Source organism: Trichechus manatus, unplaced genomic scaffold (genome assembly GCF_000243295.1).
Source record: "Trichechus manatus latirostris isolate Lorelei unplaced genomic scaffold, TriManLat1.0 scaffold00142, whole genome shotgun sequence".
In the NCBI taxonomy this organism is placed as follows: Eukaryota; Metazoa; Chordata; class Mammalia; order Sirenia; family Trichechidae; genus Trichechus; species Trichechus manatus.
In genome coordinates, this window is record NW_004444078.1 from 1,406,812 (window position 1) to 1,429,751 (window position 22,940).

At 38.2% G+C, this 22,940-nt stretch overlaps 1 protein-coding gene across 1 annotated transcript in view; it reads right to left on the reverse strand.

Moving 5' to 3' along the window:
- MYO1B (myosin IB) overlaps window positions 1-22,940 on the reverse strand; it is a 200,428-nt gene that overhangs the window by 22,823 nt on the left and 154,665 nt on the right. Inside the window, exons 14-21 of the mRNA XM_004385602.2 lie at window positions 15,456-15,560; window positions 13,328-13,390; window positions 10,712-10,912; window positions 9,225-9,451; window positions 6,823-7,023; window positions 4,219-4,312; window positions 2,514-2,663; window positions 793-861 (exon numbers count right to left, since the gene is read on the reverse strand). Coding sequence (XP_004385659.1) covers window positions 793-861; window positions 2,514-2,663; window positions 4,219-4,312; window positions 6,823-7,023; window positions 9,225-9,451; window positions 10,712-10,912; window positions 13,328-13,390; window positions 15,456-15,560 — 1,110 coding nt within the window. The remainder of the gene's footprint in view (window positions 1-792; window positions 862-2,513; window positions 2,664-4,218; window positions 4,313-6,822; window positions 7,024-9,224; window positions 9,452-10,711; window positions 10,913-13,327; window positions 13,391-15,455; window positions 15,561-22,940) is intronic.

Genomic DNA, 22,940 nt, shown 5'->3' on the forward strand with positions numbered 1-22,940 from the left:
GTTGCCAAACTTGTTCTACAAAGGGCCAGACAGTAAATATTTTTGTCTTTGTGTACCATACTGTCTCTGCTGCAGCTACTCAACTTTGCTGTTGTAGCATTAAAGCAGCCATAAGGAATACGTAAAACAAATGAGCATGGCTGTATTCCAATAAAAACTTAGGAATTTCATGTCATTTTCAGGCATCAAAAAATATTTTTATTCTTTTTTTTTTTTAAACAATGTTTTACAAGTGTAAAAATCCTTCTTAGCTTGCAGGTTGTACAAAAACAGGCAACTGGCTGGATTTGGCCTGCGGGCTATAGTTTGCTGACCTCTGAACAAACCCTTGGCTTCAGGAAGGACCTGGAACCACTGTGACTCCCTCTAGAACTGAGACAGCCCAGAATCATGGGGCCTCCAGGACAGTCGCTAAGAAGTTATGGAAAGACGTCAGGCTGGGAGTGCTGAGATTTAGCAGAACTCACAGGTACAGAGGCAATGGCTGTGAGACAGCCTTCTGGACTCCAGCTTCCCTTGCAAGAGGATACTGAAAGAATGTACTGTATTATTTCAAGGACTTCCTGCTTAGAGAACAAAGCTCTTAAAAAGAAAGCCAGTTAGAAGGAAGTAGCCAAGATGTGGTCACCAGAACCCCAGCTTAGCCCATAATATTTATTCTTTCCATCTGACTGTTTACAGGGTAGGCAGGAGACAGAGGAGCCCTCCCCTACAGGGTGAGCCTAAAGATACCATCCTTTGTGAAGGACCCGAAAACCCCAAATAAACAAGGCACAGTTCTTTCAAACTCACCTTCCAACCCCGGATATAAGACTGAATAACCAAGGCAGATCTCTTTATCTGTTGATACCTCTTTTGTTGCTGTAGGATACAAAGGGAAGATATTAGCAGTTCTATTTACATATCTGTAATGCATACACTGGACAGGCCTACATACATTGCAACGGCTGAGAAAGAGTATTTGCTCACTTAGTGCAATTAATTCTTGATCATCCACACTCCTTCCAGAAACCAATATATAAAGAAACAAATACATTAAAACAGTCCAAAATTATTATAGTTAATCCAAAGTATGCTTCAAGGATGTTAAATATAATTAAATTATTTCTAAATGGCTCAGGAGCTACCACTATCTACATCTGTCCTTTGTATTATGCTGGTTAATACAGGGTCCAACACACAGTAGATACTCAGTAAGCGTGCACTGAATGAATAAACATCAAGTGCTTTTTAAATGTTCCCTCTCCTTGGCGTCATTTCTCACCACACTACTTGATGAAATCGCCCCTCCCGAAAGGAAAGGTCTTCCTTGACCATCCCATCTAAAGTTATATCCCATCCCACCCACCCCCCATAATTCTTTATTTCAGTTCTCCATTTCCTTCCTAGCACTTACAACAATCTGTAATTGTTCTGATGATTTATTTGCTTAAATGCCATTGTCCCTCAGAGATACTCTAAGAAGTCAAGATTCAAGTTGTTTTGTTATCCCTAGGACCTGGCAGGAGCCCTAGTGGTGCAATGGTTAAGAGCTCTGCTGCTAACCAAAAGGTTGGGAGTTCAAATCCACCAGCTACTCCTTGGAATCATTATGGGGCAGCTCTACCCTGTCCTATAGGGTCACTATGAGTCGGAATCAACTCAACAGCAATGGGCTAGGGCCTGGAAGAGTGTTTCAAAAATATTTGTAGAATTCAACATAGATGAATTCAGTACACTTCCAAACTTGATTTTCTTAATGACCTCAAAATAAGAGATGATTAAAAGGGGCTCCTGGAGGGCTAGCAATTTGTTGGTCCTCTCTTTCTCAGGCAAACAGCAGAGTATTGAATCTTTTCCCAGAGTTAATAGGGCAAACAGACTTTTTGTTGAATCTTTTCCCATAGTTAATAGGGTCAGATATTTGGGAACTAAAGGAAATTTAATCCTTTAACCAAAACCAGAATTCTACTAAAATGTGGCATCAGTTTTTCTAGAATTAAAGCCAAAATTGACCTTATGATAGTCAGAGGGTTAAATGACATTGACTCTTTCAATCTCATGGCCAAATTAAAGATGTGAATTTCCCACTACCTATGGAAACCCTGGTGGTATAGTGGTTAAGAGCTACAGCTGCTAACCAAAAGGTCTGCAGTTTGAATCCACCAGGTGATCCTTGGAAACCGCATGGGGCAGTTCCACTCTGTCCTATAAGGTCGCTATGGGTCAGAATCGACTCGACGGCAACTTGTTTTTTTAATATCAGTGGAAGGGAGTGTAGTATGGTAACTAAACTTGAGCTTTGAAGTTGTCCTGGATCCAAATCCCAGCCCTGCCACTTAGTAGCTATGTGGCCATGAGTTAATTACTTAACTGCTCTGTGTCTTAGTTTTCTCATCTCTAAAAAGGGACCATAAGAGCATCTACCTCATGAGGTTGTTGGGATGACTAAATATATAAAAATTACATATATGGAAAGTCCATAATAATGGTTGGCATCATTATTACAGATTAAAAATGACTGAGACTCTTACTGCGTATCTCCTGTACCAGGCAGCAATCACAATTTGACTTTTTTTCATTAGTAGGAAGTGAGTGCGGCACTTCCATCCCCGATAAATCTTCTGAATGAGCGTAGCCAAGTCCTCTAGCCGTTGCTTCCTCAGGTCTTCTAATTTGAATAACTAATAATAAATGATAGATAGACTTATCAAAACCCACCCAACTCATGGCAGACATGAAAGGAACTCTCAGGAGTTAAAAGGCCTATGAATCAGGGCCACATATATGGATCCTGAAAGAATGGGAGAAACATGTGAAACAGAAACTCAAATTCCTCAAGAAACAAGACAAAAACAGACCAACTGGACTGGTTGAGACTGGAGGACTCCTGAGACTATCACCCTGAGATAATCTTCAAATCTTAAACTGAAACTAACCCCTGAGGTCACTTACAGCTAAATAATAAATTGACTCAAAAAATAATAAATATCATCTGTAAGTACTGTGATTCTTTTAAAAAATCAGGCTATATGAGACCAAACAGTTAACAATTACTTTAAAACAAAGACAAGAATGTAAGGGGGCAAGGAAACTAGATGAATGGAAACGAAACAACCAGAACAAAATAATGCGAATGTTCACACATTGTGAAAATATAACCAATGTCACTGAAGAACCTGTGAAGAAATTATTGAATGGTAACCTAAAGTGCTGTGTAAACCTTCACTGGAAACACAATAAAATACTATTAAAAAAAGAAAAGTCTGTGAGGATGTAAATTACTAATGAAAAGGAGAAGCTGGCAAGGTTTATCTCATAAACAATTTAAACATTTTTCAAATTCTCTTAACTTTTAAATTGCCAATCAACGGCTATACTAACTACACTTCATGCCGATCTATTCATATATGAACAGTCTCCCTTGGAGTTCTTACAAGATAGAATTCAAAGTGTTCTTTTTAACTTTATATTAAGTACCTTCATGTACTTCTAAATAATAGGGCTGTATTTCCTAAAAATATTGTATAAATCGGATGCTACAAATACAAATAAAATTTACCTCCAGTTCTTATGAATTAGAGAGGTTTTTTTGTTGTATAATCTGTTTCTTTATGATGTCTGAAGTGTGTAATCTGTCAGATCAAAGACTCTGATGTTTCCTAAAAAATGTACATGTTTTCACCAGACTTCATGGTCTGGCTGAGACTGGAGGAAAGCATGGCCCCCGGGCTCTGTCAAGCCAGAACTATAACAATTCCCGAGGCCAACTCTTTAGATAAAGATTGGACTGGACTGTGGGATATAAAAAGATACTCAGGAAGAGTGTGCTTCTTAGCTCAAGTAGATACATGAGACTAAACGGGCAGCTTCTGTCTGGAGGTGAGATGAGAAGGCAGAGAGGGTTAGAAGCTGGTTGAATGGACACAGGAAATCAGGGGTGGAAAGGAGGAGTGTGCTGTCACAGTACAGGGAGAGCAATTAGGCTCATATAACAAATTTTTGTATGACAGACTAACTTGAATTGTAAACTTTCACTTAAACTACAACAATAGAAGAAAAAAAAAAGTACGTTTTCCCACCACTCCTTATTTGACCTGTCTTTGTGGGCATTTGAAAATAAACACAAGAATGTGGAATTTTTGGTAGCATCTCAGGTAATACTGTGATCTTCACCTTTAAGGACTTGACTGTATGATTATAAATTAAGCTCAGAATGTAAAGGTTTTGATTACATACTGTTCTTGGGTTTCGGATGAATATCTTTGATCTACCAAAGGAGTATTCTTCCATAGGAATCTCTAATTCATTAAACAGAACTTCCACTCCAGATCTATAAAAACAAACAGAAATAAAACAATGAGTTTTCTGAGGTTCAAAACTAGTTTATCTTCTCTTAAATGATGATATCAGGTTCTCAGTGGTATTAAAAAAATAGCTTCATTTCCAAGTGTAAATACTCTTTCAGTAAGCGTCCTTCTATCAGAGAATTTTCCAGGCTGCGTTCCACAAACGAAACCAAGTCCAGTAAACACTAAAAAAGTACATTTGGTTTCAGAACTATGTATTCTAAGAAAATGTGGCAATAAAGCTAATTTCTTGATTTCATTAGCAGAAGTAATACTGGTATCAAATATACCGGTAACGATGTAACAAGCAGGGCCAGCTGGGTGTACAAGGAACTCAGATCTACTCAGTTAATTCCTGAAAATATTTTAAACATTGCACTTACCCCTCAAGGCATGGGCAGGGCCCAAAAGAGAGTGCTAAGTGCCAGACCAACAGGATGCTAAGGAATGTGGGCCTTACATGGCGGAACTTGGCTCTGACCACACCTCTCCATCTTGGACCCGAGTTTCAACATCAGTTGTTAGAACTACAACTTGTCCCACTACCCTGTGGACTAGGTGCTGGGCAGAGAGAATACATGTTCTGAGTACTACAGTACACGCTTACTATAATACTCAGGAACTTAGCAGTGAAATCAGATCCCATGCATTTCAGTATTCAATTATGTATCAGAGACCACACTGTAGATCTGGAGTTTCTACATCTCTTACAACGCAGGTGACCAGTGTCTAATACTTTTGATGAATGTTCCTGTGAAAGGCCACGTCCAGTGAGAACATGGAGGCAACACCTACATACATACACACACACACACACACACACACACACACACACACACACACACACACACACACACACACACACACACACCCCCCACAGAGGAGGGCGGTTTCTCTGAATGGTGAGAGCAGCAGAAAGGTCACTGCACTGCTAAGACCAGATTTCTCTTCTGCAGCAGCCCGCTCACCAGCACACAAGTTCTCTCTGCAGGTGGAGAGCTTGAGGGGCTGCTCTATAGGACAGGCCTGCAGTGGTCCACTGCTCTGTCTGTGACTAGATGGAGAACTACAATTCATAGTGGATGAGCTCAAAGCCGTTTGGCCTCGGGTCCAAGTCATATTACCCAATCCCGCTTTACTAGCAATAATACTCTGAACCTTGTCTGCTCCTGTATCTATTTCTCAATTGGGCAAAGTGGAGGTCCCCACCGACTCTCCATGTATAAAAATTCCCCAATGTGAAAAGCAAAAAGCTAGGAGCAGTGATCCAAGATGCCCTTAATACCAATATTCCATGATCTTACCCAAATATAAACACCAGTTATTAACTGCTTCCCACTTACTTGCCATAAACAGCAATGGTTAGGCACTCGGCTGCTAACCAAAACGTTGGTGGTTCAAACCCACCCAGTCGCTCTGCAGAAGAAAGACCTGGCGATCTGCTCCCACAAAGATTACAGAAAATCCTATGGGGCAGTTTTACTTTGTCACATGGGATTGCTATGAGTTGAAATCAACTCAATGGCACCTAACAACAACAATTCACTTGCTACAGGCATATTTTTTAATGTCTATTGACATACAAGTTCCAAATGTGGATTTCATAAGGCTTATCATGACCTGATAGAAAATCTAGAATTCTAATTAATCAAGAATTAGTACAAAATGGTATATCCTGTCAGAGAAAGCATTTTTCCATATCACAGAATCATGAGAAATAATAACTTATTGTTATGTTAAGCCACTAAATCCTGGGATGCTTTGTTATGCAGCAAAAGATAACTGGTACAACATCCAAGGAGCATTTTCTTTCACAGAAACTTCCCTTGGGAATTACCTTCAGATTCTATTTAGAAGCCACATCCACCCATCGCCTCCCTCTCATGCACACACTACAACTTCCATTGCTCCTTTACAAAAATTAAAAACAAACAAAAAACCTACTAAACTAAAAAATGATTTTGCCCAGTTCGAATATCCACTTTTTCAGTAGACTTGGCTTACCCTCAAAGAATATAAATTTGCTTCTCTTAGGACAATCGACATAACACACACGAGACTCTAGAAGCAACTTCCAGGAGAAGAGCTTCCTAAATATTCTGAACAATGACAGCATAATTAGAAAATATATCTCTTCCTTGGCTAGTACATGGAAGAGAAAAACCCTATTTTTTTTTCCCCCTAACAAAAGTCATTGTTCTTTTATAGTCACTTTTTTTTTTTTTCATTTTACCTTGTTCCTCATCTGCATGGTACAATTTTTGGGGATAGCAGTAGTCTATGCGAATATCTACATTAACCAGAGAAATCACATGTTCTTGGAGTTAAATAAATGCTCTGTGACAACAGAAGCTCCAAAACAAAGGTTACATCCAGTTTTTCATAGAATTCTAAGTTTTGTCTAACAACATGCAAAAAAAAAAAGAAACCCCCCCAACATGTTATTTAAATGCTTTAAAAATTCATTATTAGATACAGTCAGTGAATTTCTTACCTTGCCGGGCCTTTCCAGTGAGGCCATGTTTGTTTACAAAGCATTTTGTATCTTTCTAGGCAAGGTTCATAAGCCTGCCTGAAGGCGTAGCCTGCCCTCCTCACTCGAACATTCTCCAGAAGACCCAGGTACCTGACCTGATGACACACTAGAGCCTCGTTGAAGATGTGTGCTGCTTTTTTATCATTTGGTTTGATACACCTGAAAAATTAAAAAGATTTTAGGTTTTAAATTCTGTCTCTTACGGAAATATCTGTCCATGTTTTACAAAGCACTTATATTTAATTATTTTATAGGGAAATAATCGTTTGTTATTCTTGAGAAACCGACTCATCTCTTTTGATATTGTTTCAAATCATTTATAAACAACCTAAAATATAATACTACACATCAATAAAATTAAATGAAAGACTACTAATACATGCAACAACATGGATGAATATCACAGACATTTTGTTATGTGAAAGCAGTCAGACATAAAAGAATATATACTGTATGACTCCATTTATATGAAGTTCAAGAAAAATGTATCTGTGGTTAGAAGTCAGTATTGCTGTTACCTCTAGAGAGAAGTGATGGTGGGGAATGACAGGCAAGGGGCAAGAGAACTACTGCGATAATGGAAATGTTTTATATCTTGATCTGGATGGAGTTACACAGGCATAAATACGTAAAAATTCAACAAGTTGTACACTTAAGATTCATGCGTTCTATTCTATGTATGTTATACCTAAATAAAAAGGTAAAATAGATTGTTGTTTCCCTATATCTGTTCTCCTTTTTTAACAGGACACATTGCTGCCCAGGGAAGGACTACATTTCCCAGCCTCCACTGCAAGTCGATGTGGCCATGTGACCTATTCTGGCCAGTAGGATCAGAGTAGAAGTAGCATGTGCCACCTGTGGGTTGTGTCCTTAAAAGGAAGAGACCTCCCTTTGCTTTCCTCCCACTTCTAGCTGGCTGGAATGCTGACATGGTAGAGAGCCATCTTTGACTGTGCAGGTGAGGAAAACACCCTGGGAATGACAGAGCCACAAAAGGAGCTGCAATATAGTCCTGGAGTCTTACACACTTATAAGTTACATAAGAAATAACTTTCAACCTTGTTTAAGCCAAAGTTACTTGGAGATCTTATTCAGCAATCCCTGTGATGTAACTAATACAATTGTTAAATATTCACGGTTAAGTCTGCCTACAGCTATTGCATAAATTTCAAACACACATAATACGTAACCAAATAAATCTTACCTAGTTTGGCTTTGTTATTTTTATGCATTTCCTTTTACATTTATAAAAATAATATCCACTCAACTGAGAATAACAACAGCAACCAATCACAGAAAGTTTCCTGGTAATTTTGGATACAAGGATCTTTATCCAATATATCTTCTAATCTGACTGTAATAAATCCAGAGGATTCTGCCTATTTGTATTGTTTCCTAATATAAATATTAGATAAACAAACCAAACACAAAAATGTTCTTCGCACTAGTTTCCTCATATCTGAATTTTCCAAGACAACCATAGAGGGTGTGTATGTGTGTGCTGTATGAAAACTGACCCATCAGAGACACACCTTCTCTCCTCTAGTTCTCCAAATACCTGTTAACCCGTTGCTGTCAATTCTGACTCATAGAGACCTATGGGACAGCGCAAAGCTACCCCATAGGTTTTCCAAGGCTGTAATCTTTACAGGAGCAGATTGCCACATCCTTCTCCTGAGAAGCGGCTGGTGGGTTCAAACCGCTGACCTTTCTGGCTGGTTAGCAACCGAGCGCTTAACCACTGACCTACCAGGGCTCCTTTTACCAAATACACACATCGCAACAAACTCTAATCGTAGTTGGTCTTTACTGAGTCTTGAGATAGTTCTATCTAACATGCCCTAGAGGCAGAAAAAACCAGCTGAGATGCTTCTTTAGGAGTTCTATCGCTTTGGAAAAATTCAGATTGTTTTAGGAATCATTATTTTCTCAGGATCGACAACTCTCACAGGAAAGAAAGAGGTACATACTTCCCAACTTCAAAGCTGTGACTAAAGCCCCTCTTGCTTCAATGTTGCACTCTGAGTTAATACAAGAACCCAATATGATTCCCATAAAAGAGTTTCCTGCGAAACTCTGATTAGGTTTTTTAACTTATAAGTAAAAAAATAAAATAAAATAAAACATACACAAAGTTGAGATTCCTATGTGCCAACTACCCAGCTTCATTAATTTTCCCCCTTTTTTATTTCTTATTTTAGGGGTTGGGGGCACTGAGGTATTTTTATGCAAACCTAGAATAATGTATTATTTGACCTGTAAGTACTTCAGTTATTCTTGGCTTGGGCTACAGTCAGGTTTAAGCAAACAGGAAAATCACATTTGAACTGTTACAAGAATTTATGTGCCAGAAATACCTAATGTAGTTTGGGTTCTTGGTCTGCAGGTTTTTCATCAGCGTGGCCACGGAAGCTTTGAACTGTGACCCTGCCGTAGGAGGCCTTTTCAGGTTGATCTTGGCGGGGTTCCCTTCAGGGAACAAAGACTTGATGAGGGCGTGGCCGGCCTTCCACATGGCTTGGGACAGGTCTCGATAGAGAAGGTCATTGTTTTTGTCAACAAATCCTTCCACCTGATACAGCACCTGTGAACGGCCCATGGAAGTCAACAGCTAGCATATGGCACACTATAATGCCAAGCAACTATTAAGAAAAATACTCCGAGACTATACCTCAGCCTCTTCTTTCTCCATCAAAAAACCCCCAATACGTTAGTCACACTCTAATACCAAATTAGCCTCTAAGTTTAAATTTCATCTGTCTAAATTACAGAAGAGTTCAAAACAAATTCTATTACCTTCAGGATTTGCAAGAATAAACTCCAAAAATGTTATCATAACATTTTCAAAGGATTTTAGGATTTTTTTTGGTGCTTGAGGATATTTTTGAGGTTTTATTTTCTAGTTTACACATGCCAATTATAGTCTGTTTAAAAGCAGACAGGGAAAAATAAAGTAGACATAACATTGATATTTTCATAGACATCCTTTACCAGCAGAGGAACTGATAAGAGTATCTTTTAATAATAGAGTCCAGTGAAAAATAAAAAAATACCGAGTTCCAACATTTTGAAATTAAAGGTAATTCAGATACTATATACTTACCCTTTAATAAAACTGTCATTTCAAAATCTCAATCTAAGAATCACTATTTTTGTTAAATGACTTGTACTTTTGAAACCTTACTGTAAGTCTTTAGTATGTTCTAATTTTTACCGACATATCTCTTTTATTAGTGTTGATAGATCTTTTTCATGGGTTAACCTGTTGCCATCGGGTCGATTCTGACCCATAGCAACCCTAGAGGGCAGGGTAGAACTGTCCCATATGGTTTCCAAGGAGTGCCTGGTAGATTTGAACCGCTAACCTTTTGGTTAGCAGCCATATCACTCAGTGCTTGACAATAATGAAATCTAATTTTTAAATCTATTCAGACTGCTCATTAAATCCACTGGTTTTGCCATCAGAATTAATATGATTTTACTCAACATGGTCCAGACTCTATTTCTACGGAACATTTAATGATTCACTATGTGTCAGCTTAACTTATCCTCACAAGTCAGTATTTTTTAGAATGCCTATCTCTGAGACACAGGGTCCCTGCAACAACATTTTGCTTGGTTACTAAATGAAAGGTTGGCAGTCTGAACCAACCCAGAGGTGCCTCAGAAGAAAGGCCTGGTGATCTACTTCCAAAATGTCACAGTCATTGAAAACCCTACGGAGTGCAGTTCTACACTGCACCCATAGCGTTGCCGTGCATCTCACTGGCTTGACAACAACTGAGACACAGTCTCCTTGGGGACGACACTGCAGGCCTGACTCGATGCTCCAGGTTTTCCATACCTTGCCAGCGTAATGCTGAATTCTGAAACAGCTGTGAGGCAGAGAGGTGTCGTTGAGGAACCGAGAGCACTTGCTCATCCTGCTCTCAAAGTGCTGGTGGGTGGCGCAGACCTGGTTCAATTTTTCTAGGAAGGTCTCGTCGGTGACCGTGCCGGGCCTTAGGCACTCTTCATCCAGCATGGCCAGGATTCCATTTGTGTTCTGGGAGAAAGGAAATAAAGTCTCCTTCCTTCCTCACTGTATTGTTTTAATAATTATTCCTAATTACACCATCAAACACAATCAACTTAGTCAGAAGAAAATTCCGCTCAGTTAAAACAAAAGGTAGAGGGGCAAAACAAATAACAAAAAGCCACAGAAGTCAGCCCTCTTCCAGTGTGTCCCAGGTGTGTGTGGGGGTGGGAGTGTGCCTGTAATTAACAGTCCCTCCCAACCCCGATCCTGACTCCAGTTCTCCAACAGAACAGGACTGAGGAGTCACCTTAGCCACCTTAGTGGGCTGATGACTGCAATTCATATTGTTTAAAGAAAAAAAAAAAGCACCTGAGACGTCAAAGGCGAGACTACACCAAATCTAAATGTCAGAAGCTAATGTGACAATTCAGTCTCCGTAACACATTGTCATAAATCACAAAGCAGTCTTCTAAGGCCATTATTTGATTCCTAGCTTGGGAAGGAAATTGGCTTCAGATGTTTCCAAATTGTTCATGTGTTCAAAATAATGTTTATTTTCTAGGAAAAAAAATGCTATGATTTGGGATGCTGCTTTTAATGATTAATACAATCAAGCTGTTTCAAGAATATCTATTTAGAATAAAATTCTGGTTCCATATAAAATTGCTAAATTGATGGTAAACATGAGTGACAATTTATTTGTTGTATATGCAGAGCCTGTGATCTTATTTATCCTAAACAGAATCAGAAATCAGGAATCTTCTACTTTGCTAAACGAAGGTTGCAATATCTTGGATTGCCCCTACAGGCCATATCAAACAAATGGCCCATATGTCTCGACTCCAAAGGGAACAATCCACTACCACTGACAGTCAACCTCACCCACTTCCACTGAGCACAGTTCCCCGTTCCTTTCCCTCTCCTCACAGAGCCACGACATCATCTATCCAGCATTTATTCACTCCAGACAAAACGCAGGGGAAGTGTGGATTCTCAGGAATCAAGTGTGTTCAAAACAGCCCCAGAATAAACATTATTGTTAAGTGATGCTGGAAGGAAATATTTCCTTTATGTACTAAGGCTCCTGCGTGAACGTAAGTTTTTTCAATCATATATGCAAGGGGATTTTTTGGCTGAGGTAATCTAGCTAAATTAAGTGCATTACCGCTTTTCCTTTTTCTTTTCTTTTTTTTTTAACCTCTTCTTGAAAGGAAATAATTAAGTGCAATGCTATACTTACAGAAGAAAAACATGCTAGTCAGGAATTCTGAAAGTTAAAGTTCCCACAGCAAATTACCTTGGTCACAAAATTTACCAGGAAAATTTACAGTGGATTTACTGATTTTAGAAGAGTTTTGAATATCAGTGTTCATATTCTAAAACTGCTCAGATTTTTCAAAACAATATGTATTTTTCTTCAAAAATACTGATGTTTTAGAATATTATTACTGTTCCATTTTATCTAAGATTCCATTCTCAGGAATATCTGAATATAGAGAAAACATACTGGCTAATTACATAATTTCCAAAAGGGTTTGTGAAAGATGAATAGGAAGTGACTTGCTGTAGTTTTAGAGCCTGTGATTTTAGTCCAGAAACACAGGACTCACCTTCCTGAGCTGTCAAGTTAACAGCTAAAAGGACTGAGACAATAAAGCTTATGCATTGTTTCAAAGTACTCTGTCACCAAGGCCAGGGCTGCAAGCAATCCTAACCATAAGACAAAAGAGTTTCCCGGTTTTCATACACAAATCCATCTCCCTACAGTTAATTTATTTACAATAAATACAAAATACAATATAAAAGCAAAAATCTTTGATTTAGAAGGCATGGTAAAAAGTATCCAATAATTCATCACATTTTTAAGCTTTTTCACATACTTGGGTTACCTGAAAAATTCCATGGCCTTGGCCACTGCAGGGTCACACACGCAATATCCTCTGCACACATTCCACAAGCCAAAGCTAGGTCTACACCTGAGCTATTTCTGGGGTCCCACTAAATTCGCCCCCAGACAGTCCCTTTTTCCTCTTTGATCTTAATGTGAACAGTACAGTTTTAGAAATGAAATAGATAGTGTGATCTGGCGAAACACTGGAGTGGCTGCTCTGAACTTACTCTGCTCAGTGCTCACACTGCCAGGAACCACGGACTGGACCTGGGCTTCAACCACACAAGAGAGGCTACTGTATCTAAGGCCTGGGGCCTTAGCTCAAGATATGAGCACAGACGATCCTGGAGAGGTACCAAAATGTCCAGGTGTTTATGTATGTGTTCAAGAATGGCGTATGATTTCTCGGGACTACAATAAAGTCTCCAGAACTTTAAAGAAAAGTCTTAAGGTGGTGAAAACATTAATGCTTAACAATAAAGGCAGTGAGATCATTCATATATATTTAGGGTACCAAAATTTTTTTTAGGAAATTATACCTAAGTACTCACATTTTCTATTAGGTCACAAATGATAGCATTATTGAAGTAGTCAATGTGAGTCCATTCTATGCCCTAAAAAGCAAGATAAAAACAAAATCAAACTCCATATCATGATGTGACAATACTACCATCCATAAAGCACTCTGCCTGTCTCACTGTATTTTACTTCCTCTCTGGATATTTCCTTTATAGAATCAGTGCAGCAAATGTCATCTTCGTGCTCCTCAAACTTTCCTAAAGCAGCAGTCTACCACTGACCTGAACTGATTGAAACAAATGACCTTGAGCTGTTCTGAGACCGCCTCCCATTCCACTCTCCCATCTATGGCCATTTCCCATGCACTTCACCGGCACTGGGCCAAGTATCTACTCAACAGGCCTTTGGGTCAGTATTACTTTGTGTATATTTACAATGTTTATAAGGAAATAAGTCAGAACTTGATCCCAAGAATCTAAGGCCTAGATTTTTCTGTTTTTACTTTGCAATCGCAAGGAAAAATTTAATTTTAGAAGTCAATCCTATGAATAAATGCAAGTCGAGATTGTTCAGATATTCTTAAATTTACAGTTGAAGGGCAGTTAGCTATTTCAAGCACAAGAAAAGCTCAGTGCTAAGACAAAGCGTTTTCAACATAAAGAAAGAAAACTGGTTCTAACACTAGCTAAGAAGCCAAGTTTGTAAGGCCTATGTAATCCTTCCATGCCCGCTTACACGTTGTCCATAAGCGTAAACATTTATTTTTCTTCTGAGGGAAGAAATTTAATTCATACAGCAAGCTAGGAATCTTCCTATATACTCTTACAAGTGTTTTAGACAATCTGTACAAACTTTTAAGTCACAGATCAAAGTTTGAGCATTCTCCTTATGATGAGAAGACAGGAAGAGAATGAAGATTGCTTTCAGGATGTTTATGTTACTAAAAGGTGCCAGACAAGTATAAAATGTTTCTAAAGCAGAAGGATCATTCTAGAAGAAATATAAAATATTTATGATTTAGAGTAAATGGGCTGTTTTACTAAGTTGCTGGGGATAACCACCACATTAAAAAAACTATATTGAGACACATACACACACACACACAAACACACACGCAAGATTCAGCATGCTTAAAGGATTAAAATGACACCATAGAAAATAAAGAAAAATAAGTAATGTCATTACTAAAATATTAAAGCAAATAAATTAAAAGGAGACAAAAATATAGACACAATAAAATAATTCCTCCCTTTTTTTTTTTTGAAATAATTTATTTCACACTGAGAAAAAAAGACTAAAAGATGGAGGGGTAAAACCAAATAAGTATTTTACAATTAAAGGAACATTACTTCTGGATATTTTTTAATTACATTAAAGAAATAATCAACATCTAGACCTTAGTACAATGCCCAGCATATAGTAAGCACTCAACAAATGTTAGCTATTGCTATCATTTTAGAAAGTCAATGCTTTTCAAGATTGAGCAATGCCTCAAATTATATTCTAATTTACATACATTAATATTGATTTTTTTGGGGGGGATATAATTCTCTAAGTTTTGGCAAACGCATAGTGTTGTGTAACTGCCACTATAATCATTCCCTAGAATTCCCTCCTGCAGCCAAACCCTCCCACCACGTCTATTTCCTGCAGCCACTGACTGTTCCGGCTCTACAGCTTTGCCTTTCCCAGAATAACATATAAATGGAATCCTACAATATGTAGCCTTTTGAGTCTGGCTTCTTTCACTTAGCATAATGCATCTGAGATTCACCCACACTGTTGCGGGTATCAACTGTTAGTTCCTTTTAATTGCTCAATGGTATTCCATTGTTACGAATGTGCCATGGTTGTTTGTCTAGGCTATTTTCTTAACCCACTATTATTTTACATCATTACACTGGAATCCAATCAGACCAGAGTCAGTCAACTGATATTAATTATGCACCTACTATGTGCTAGGCATTGTTCTGGCACTCGGGGCGCAGTAGCAAAGAAAATCTCCAGTTAGCTTAAATGTCATACCAAATATATTTTTAAAAGACACAATATGGCTAAACTTCAATATATATGATTTCAAGGTGGTGTTTATATAGTTTTTGGAATCCAGAATTCATGAGTACAAAAGAAAAAGATCTTTTAAAAGTACTTGATCATTACCTCCCGTATATATTCCTCCTGCTCTTCTTTAAGAGTCAGTTCGATGAAGATTTGTTGCAGCTTCTCATTACAATAATTAATAATGAACTGCTCAAAGCTGTTGTCCTGTATGGAGAAAAATTAAAGTAGCTTTATAAACCGTGCCATTAGCTGGCTCCAAACAATGACCCTCTGGCATCTCCATCCATGAGAAACAGCACACACAGTATTTCAGATTTAACAGTGGCTCAGCACACAGCTCCCGGACAGGGGCTTACACATCGCAGGCACTTGAGAAATGATCCATGAAGAAGGGAATGAATGAAGTATACACAAAGTACGCAGTATTTGAAGGATGAAGATTTTTACTTGACAGAGATGCACCCCACACATGGTTTTAAAAAATAGTACATTTTACCTTGAAGGATCAGAAATTAAACAGGGAGATTCACAATCTGTCACCCAGTTTCTCTGGTCTCAGGTGAAACTTTAGAGCTCAAAAAAGCTTTCTATGGAGCTGACTGCTTACTCCCCACATCCAGGGTCAGATCCTCCATTATGACTCTTACATACCAGTTGTCTGTTGCCATCAAGTTGATTCCAACTCATGGAGACCCCATGTACTTTTCAAAAATGTTACATGTATGTAAGTGTGTATATATGTGTGCATGTATATTGATTTGTTTCATATTCATTTGTCTCACTAGACTGTATACTCCTTAAAGACAATGACTGACCATGTCCCTGTTCACCATTGTATTTCCATGCTTTGCACAGCACCTAGCACCGAGCAAGTACTAATATGTATTTGATGAGAGAATGAATGAATGAAGTTCCTACAAAATGGAGAATCAAAGGAATTAGCACATCAAAATCATCGCCCTAACTAGAAGCATTCTCTCTCTTCTCAGTACAATACTTCATCACTCTTATACAACTCAGCAGTTTCTACTTCATATTAGGTTATCTCCTGCGAACTCTTTGATGGAAGATTCATGCCTAAATTATTTCTGAACATTCCGCAGAGCTTCATGTATTGCTGTATATATTGAGGGCACAAAATGCACATCTGTTGAATGAATACACTTCACCAAAAACCACATTTCTCAGGAACATATGGCAGTAAAACTTAAGCTAGTTTTACCTCTACTTTCCTTTTTTGCAGTGGGAGCGGGGGAAACTTGACTTCTCCCACCAAGGTGACCGGTCCAGGTCTAGTGAGCTGAGATGTCACGGGTAATGACGGAACTGAAGCCCTCTGCTTCCTGCGAATATGCTCAGAGCAACTACCCTTCAAATGTCTCCATTAATGATGTTGTTGTTAAGTGTCGTCGAGCCAATTGTCGACTCATAGCGACCCCATGTGACAGGGTACAAGTGCCCCATAAGGTTTTCTTGGCTATAGTCTTTATAGGAGCAGATCACCAGGTCTTTCTCCCATGGAGTGGCTGGGTGGCTTCAAACCACCAACTTTTTGGTTAGTAGTTGAGTGCTTAACCGTTGCACCACCAGGGCTCCTTGCCTCCATAAATAATGAAAGGAAAAATAGAGATTTTTAAAAGTTGACAAAAAAAATCAACTTTGGTCCTAACTAGGACAAATTTTAAAATGGCACTTATGATGCAGCATTTGATCATATTCTTTCTTGGAAGTCAACTAAGGCTTTCTCACCACCAGTGATGAACTGATTAGAAGGTATTTTTAACTCTAAATCATAAATGACACATACACATTATCACTGACTGATCTTGTTAATGCTAAATTTAGTCCAGGAAAAAAGTTCTTTTGTTTTTTTTTTTTAAATACTGAATGTTCTTACTAAAGGGCAAACTTTTCAACAAATACACTCTTCGACATAAAGTGCATTCCCCAGTGCTCATTTTCACACAGATTTTTAAAAACCATATGCTCCAATTCTCAGGGCCTAACAATTTTGATGAGCAACTACAGTTAGCCCGGTATAGATGCCTTATTATTATTACCATCAGCATAAGACCATTCATGTAAGATAAAATTCGGTTTTCTTGGCTTAGTAAAATATGCCCTTACATAACACTGCTACCACAAATGTTGTTGTTGTTAGATGCCATTGAGTCAGTTCGGACTCATAGTGACTACCACAAATAAAAGACATATAAATATAATTAAAATTTTAGTGATTTATATGAACAGATCTTTGGTGTGCTTGAGATTCCGAGTACATCTTTTCTGTTATTTATCAAGTCTGTGCCCATGGAGCTATTTAAATGAAATTATGCTAAATCTTCAAGTGATGACTAATGAGTAGAAGGAGGAGGAGAGCGACTACTGTCCTTCAACGTGTTACACGGCTATGAACAGCTTGTGGCAGCACCCTTCAAAAACAGGACTATGAAATACACACAAGCAGATTGGAAACCAGAGGCAAAGCTTCACAATTACAACAGAACTGAGTCATGAAGTCAGAGCTCAATTAAATTTGCCCTCAACTTTGAAAAATTCCTGTATGAATTCTGTATTTCATATGCACACAGTTAATCAACAGCCATTTACTGCAAAACTCACACAGCTGGAAAAGCTGTTAACACAGGAGCATGCAAGAGGCCAGCACTGCAAACAGTTCATACTTACTGCATTCTGGTGCAAAAAAGGGACAGATTACACAAAATACAGTCAGGTCTTAATTAGCAGTAAACTTCCACATGTCAACACTTACTGTTATTCATTGTTGCAAATGACTGGTTTTAACACTGAGGCTGTACTTTTGATTGGCATAAAACTTTAGATCAAGACATGTATCCAATCAATTCAAATGACAGGACCACAATACATACATGTAGTGTCTGAACTGTGGTTCTACAAGGTTAGAGCTATACAGGATAAAAACAATTCGACTGAAATAATGATACACCATATAATTGCTTAAGCTCTAAAGCTTCAGAATCTAATACTTTTCATTCTAAATTCACAAGAAAAATAAAATGTGTATGACACATACCCAAGGCCCATATCCACTCAAAGAAACAGTCAATTAACAGGTCACAGAAACAGTGAAGAGATTCAGCAAGATCCAGAAGCACTCCCCTTCCCCACCACAGTGGCCCACCCCTGTATTGCACTATGCTGAGCCTCCCCTTCCAAAAGAAACAAAGTGGTAAGAAGAGAGTATTCTTCTGGAGATGGCCTAAGAACAAAAACTTGACTCTCCAACCTTTTCTGCTGGGTAAAAAAAATAAAACTGGAACAGCACAATTATCAATGCAGACATCGATTTATTTCCCAATACAAATACCTCAGCATCTACTGCAAACATACGTTCACAGTCTCCAAAACATGTCATGTATTACTAAAACTGAAGACTAAAATTGTACTTTTCTTTGTGATCTCAGTTTAAGTTGTTGATATTGCTCATTTTGGGGGCGGGGGGGGAATGAGGTTTCATAAATATTTAAAAATAATTTGAAAAAATTAAGAAACAAATTAATGTGCAGGAAATTAAAAAACAGCTTAGTAACAGCTGCAACTTACGTAAGTCCAACATGCAAGTATATTTCCCCATCCATTTATACAGGCATTAAATGACATTGGTTTTTCAATGTGGGTCCCCTTCCCTTTTATAAAATAGCTAAACTGAGTCTAGAAACAATCACATTCATGTGAAGGTCCCAAAGCAATTTCACACTGGCTACCTCTCTGGATACCTCAAGAACTGTGTATCTCTAAGTCGGCACCTCTCCCACGTGTCAAATCTCATCAATCAAAGTCTCCAAAGAGGAAGTGGGCAGGAGCTTGCTTTCAGGTGTGACTCATTTCCTCTCTCTCCAGTTTTCTACCCATGTTTCAAGCATGGGATTTTTCTCTATGCTCATACCCATGTTTATCCTTAAAGACTGAACAATAAAACTAAAACGTTTGGGAGCATCTTCAAACAAGTGTATCCAGGAGTTTCCATTATACAGTCCCCTCAAATGATGCTCAGAATGCTATCATCGCCACCCAGCCTGTTCTAGCGAACACTGGTAAATGTCAAGGTGTCTATAAGGTTTCACACTGATTTACCAACTGTAGATTGGGATAGTGAGCGCTTAGACCTTATTTAGAAGTACATAATATACCCAAACTTAAAACTCTAGGGTTTCCTTCAAAAATTCTGGAGTTTCATTCAAAGAAAAAGAAAAATCATACTTCTAATATAGCTCAACTTTAGTTTATACTCGTGAGTATCAATCATGAACTTTCCACATGGAATGACTTTGAAAGATGCATCAAAAATACTGGCCTATTACTACATTTTTATATTCTCCTTAGCAATAGGGGAGGCTAATGGTATCTTGTACGCCTTAAGGCCTATAGTTTTGTTTTTTTTTTTGGTATCTTATACTCTTTAAAACAGTAATTACTGAAAGATGGTAAAATAAATGTCACTGCTCTACCCCCTCTGTCTGGAGGATGGTGGGATGGGAAGGAGTCTGCAGATGAATAATATGTGTAGGGAACAGCAGGCAGTTCAAACACATAGATAATAACTTATTCGAGCAAAAAGTACTGTTAATTATATATTTCATTTGAGGTCAAATTTTGGAATAACAAGGTGGGCCCGTACCCATTGCTGCTGAGTTGATTCCAACTCCTAGAGACCCTATCGGACACAGTAGAACTGCCCTATAGGGTTTCCAGGGCTGTAATCTTTACAGAAGCAGACTGCCACATCTTTCTCCCAAGGAGCGGCTGGTGGGTTTGAAACAACAACCTTTTGGTTAGCAGCGACGTGCTTACCCAGGGCACCACAGGGTTCAACAAGGTGGGCAGGGTTCCATATTTTTCATACAATGATGTCTTCTGCATAATAAATGAAACAGTACATTTATATAGAAGTTACAGGATTTTGAGTGTAATATCACTACTTTATAGAGGGGTCCAGGCAATGTTACTGCTTTGAAATGTGCTGCTGGTCCTAGCAAAGATTTACTTGGATTTACCTTTGTGCAAAAAAAAAAAAGTAGCCTCCTATTATAATGCTGTTTCTATAGCAAAACATAATATGCTTAACAATAATCCATGTTTTAAAATCACAACTTCAAAAAGTAGCCTCCAAATCAAGAATTGCTTGCTTTAGAAATTAACTTGAAAAAAAAAAAAAAAAGTCCTCAAAAGATGAGAAAAACATCGACCATTAAATATTCTCCTTTTTATACATTCCAAAATTAAAAGACTGGCTAAAATTTTAGAAAACTTCTGTTTTAATAGCTACTTCCTAAATATGTTTAAACAAACATCAATTTAAAAAGTACAAAATTAGAGCAAGGGTAATGATACACATACGTTGTTCGGTGCTGTCAAGTCGATTTCAACTCATAATGACCCGCATGGGACAGAGTGAAACTGCCCCATAGGGTTTTCTTTGCTGTAATATTTATGGAAGCAGATCACCAGGTCTTTCCCCCATGGAGCAGCTGGGTGGTTTTGAACCGCCAACCTGCTGGTTAGCAGCTGAGTGATTAGTTATCTGCGCCACCAGGGCATTAATCTCACCATTTAATTTTTATGTCTACTTTAAATTGTCCCTTTCCTCACTAGCACATAAAGGACAAAAACGAAGGCAACAGAGAAACTGGAATAGAAAACGTTGCCTGTAAACCAAATCAATTTTCTTCCAAGAACAGTTTAGAAAACAAATCCTATAATCATGAGATAGACTTAACATGTTGCATTGACTCTTTTGTTTAAAAAAATAACATTTTATTGAGTTTTTGGTCAAAGTTTACACAGCAAGTTAGGTTCCCATTTGAAAATTTCCACACAAATTGTTTGGTGACATTAATTACATTTAGCACAATATGTCAACATTCTCTTTGTGTCCAGTGTGTTCCCTTTCCAGTACTCTAGTTTCCCTGCCCCCTTGTCTTCTCATCTTTGCTTTTGAGTAATTGTTGACCTTCTGGTCTCATATTGATGGTTTTTAAGCAGTGCACCGATCTTATGGGGTAATATCTTTTATTCTGTGTGCCACTTTGCTATTTTGATAAAGGTGATCTCAGCAGATAGACTCGGTTCTAGGTTTAAAAACTGTCTCAGGGCAATAGTCTCAGGGAGTTCTCTGTTCTCTACTGTTCCAGATTGCCTGGCTTCTTTTTTCTTTTGTAAGAATTTGAGTTCTGCTCCATATTTTTCTCCCATTCTATCCGGAACCAACTATTGTGACCGTGGTTAGAACAGTCAGTGGTGGTGACCGGGCAACATCTAGTTCTGGTCTCAGGGTAGATGAGGTCATGGTTCATGTAGACCATTACACTGACTCTTGCCCCAACTATTAAGTTGTTTTATTTGGAACAAAGACTGAATCTGGCCTATCATGCTCTTATTATATATGGTTCACTTTCAATGAGGTTCATAAGGGTAAAAAATGAGTAAGGAGTTCAGGATTCAAAATAACTAGTGGTTTGCCTACAAGAAGCCAACTCAACTGCAAGAAAAGTGAAACATTCAGCCATTTCTATCATGCTTTGGTCTCCAGAACACTAATGACTACATTTCCCAGTGAACTGCCTATTTTAATATCTATCAGATAAAGACTTCAAAAAAAAAAGGAATTAACTTAGATTGTTCAGCTTACTTTTCAATTTATTTATTTATTTTTAAAGACTAACATTTGTTCTTTTATGGAGATGTTATCAATATTTCCCAGAGATCAAAGGCCATATTTTTAGTTATAAGAAAACCCAAGCTTAATAATTGTGTAGCTTTGGAGTGCATGGATTATCATTCTTCCTTTGGGAAGTTGGACTTATGTTTTACAAGTTTTATGACTATTTTTCATCTATGAATTTTAATTCACTATATACTTGGTATCAATGTTCTGCTAATCTGTTTTCCCAACTGACACCAGATCACATGTGGCCAGCAAGGCAGAGCTTATTCACCCAGCTGGTATGGGAATGTTTTGCAGCCATTCACGTGTCATCACCCCATGACTTGAACGCACGCACCAGTTTTCCTCTCCCGTTAAGAGAGGGACTGGAGTGAATGAAAGGTTTCCACCAGCTCAGCTGAAAACCATTTTCATGGGACCTGTCAGGGGGAGCATGAGGCTGAATTAGAGCATTTTAAAAAAAAGTTCTAGACCTTTACTGTCCAATTTCAAAGTAATGCCCAGGGAATCTCTAAAGACAGAATTCTTAATTCCTACAGTCACTTTCCACTGAACGTCAAAGGCAGAATTTTATCTTACTCTGTTGGTTTATTTTCATTGGGGTGGAAAATACCATAGAAATTTTCATTTTTGCATTGACATGAATTCTGAATACTTCTTCCTAAGTCATATCCTTACCCCTCATACTTTAGCTTGTGGTACTTTTAAGTCCTTAATTATCTGCTTTTCTAGTGTTCAACACTGTGGGCTTCCTGGCGTTTCTGTGTGTTCTCATTTTGCTGAGAACTAGGAAAATGTAGAATGGCATCTAGGGTGTGTGTGTGTGTGTGAATAAATTATAAAGAAAAAAATTTTTTTCTAATTCTGTATCCAAGCAC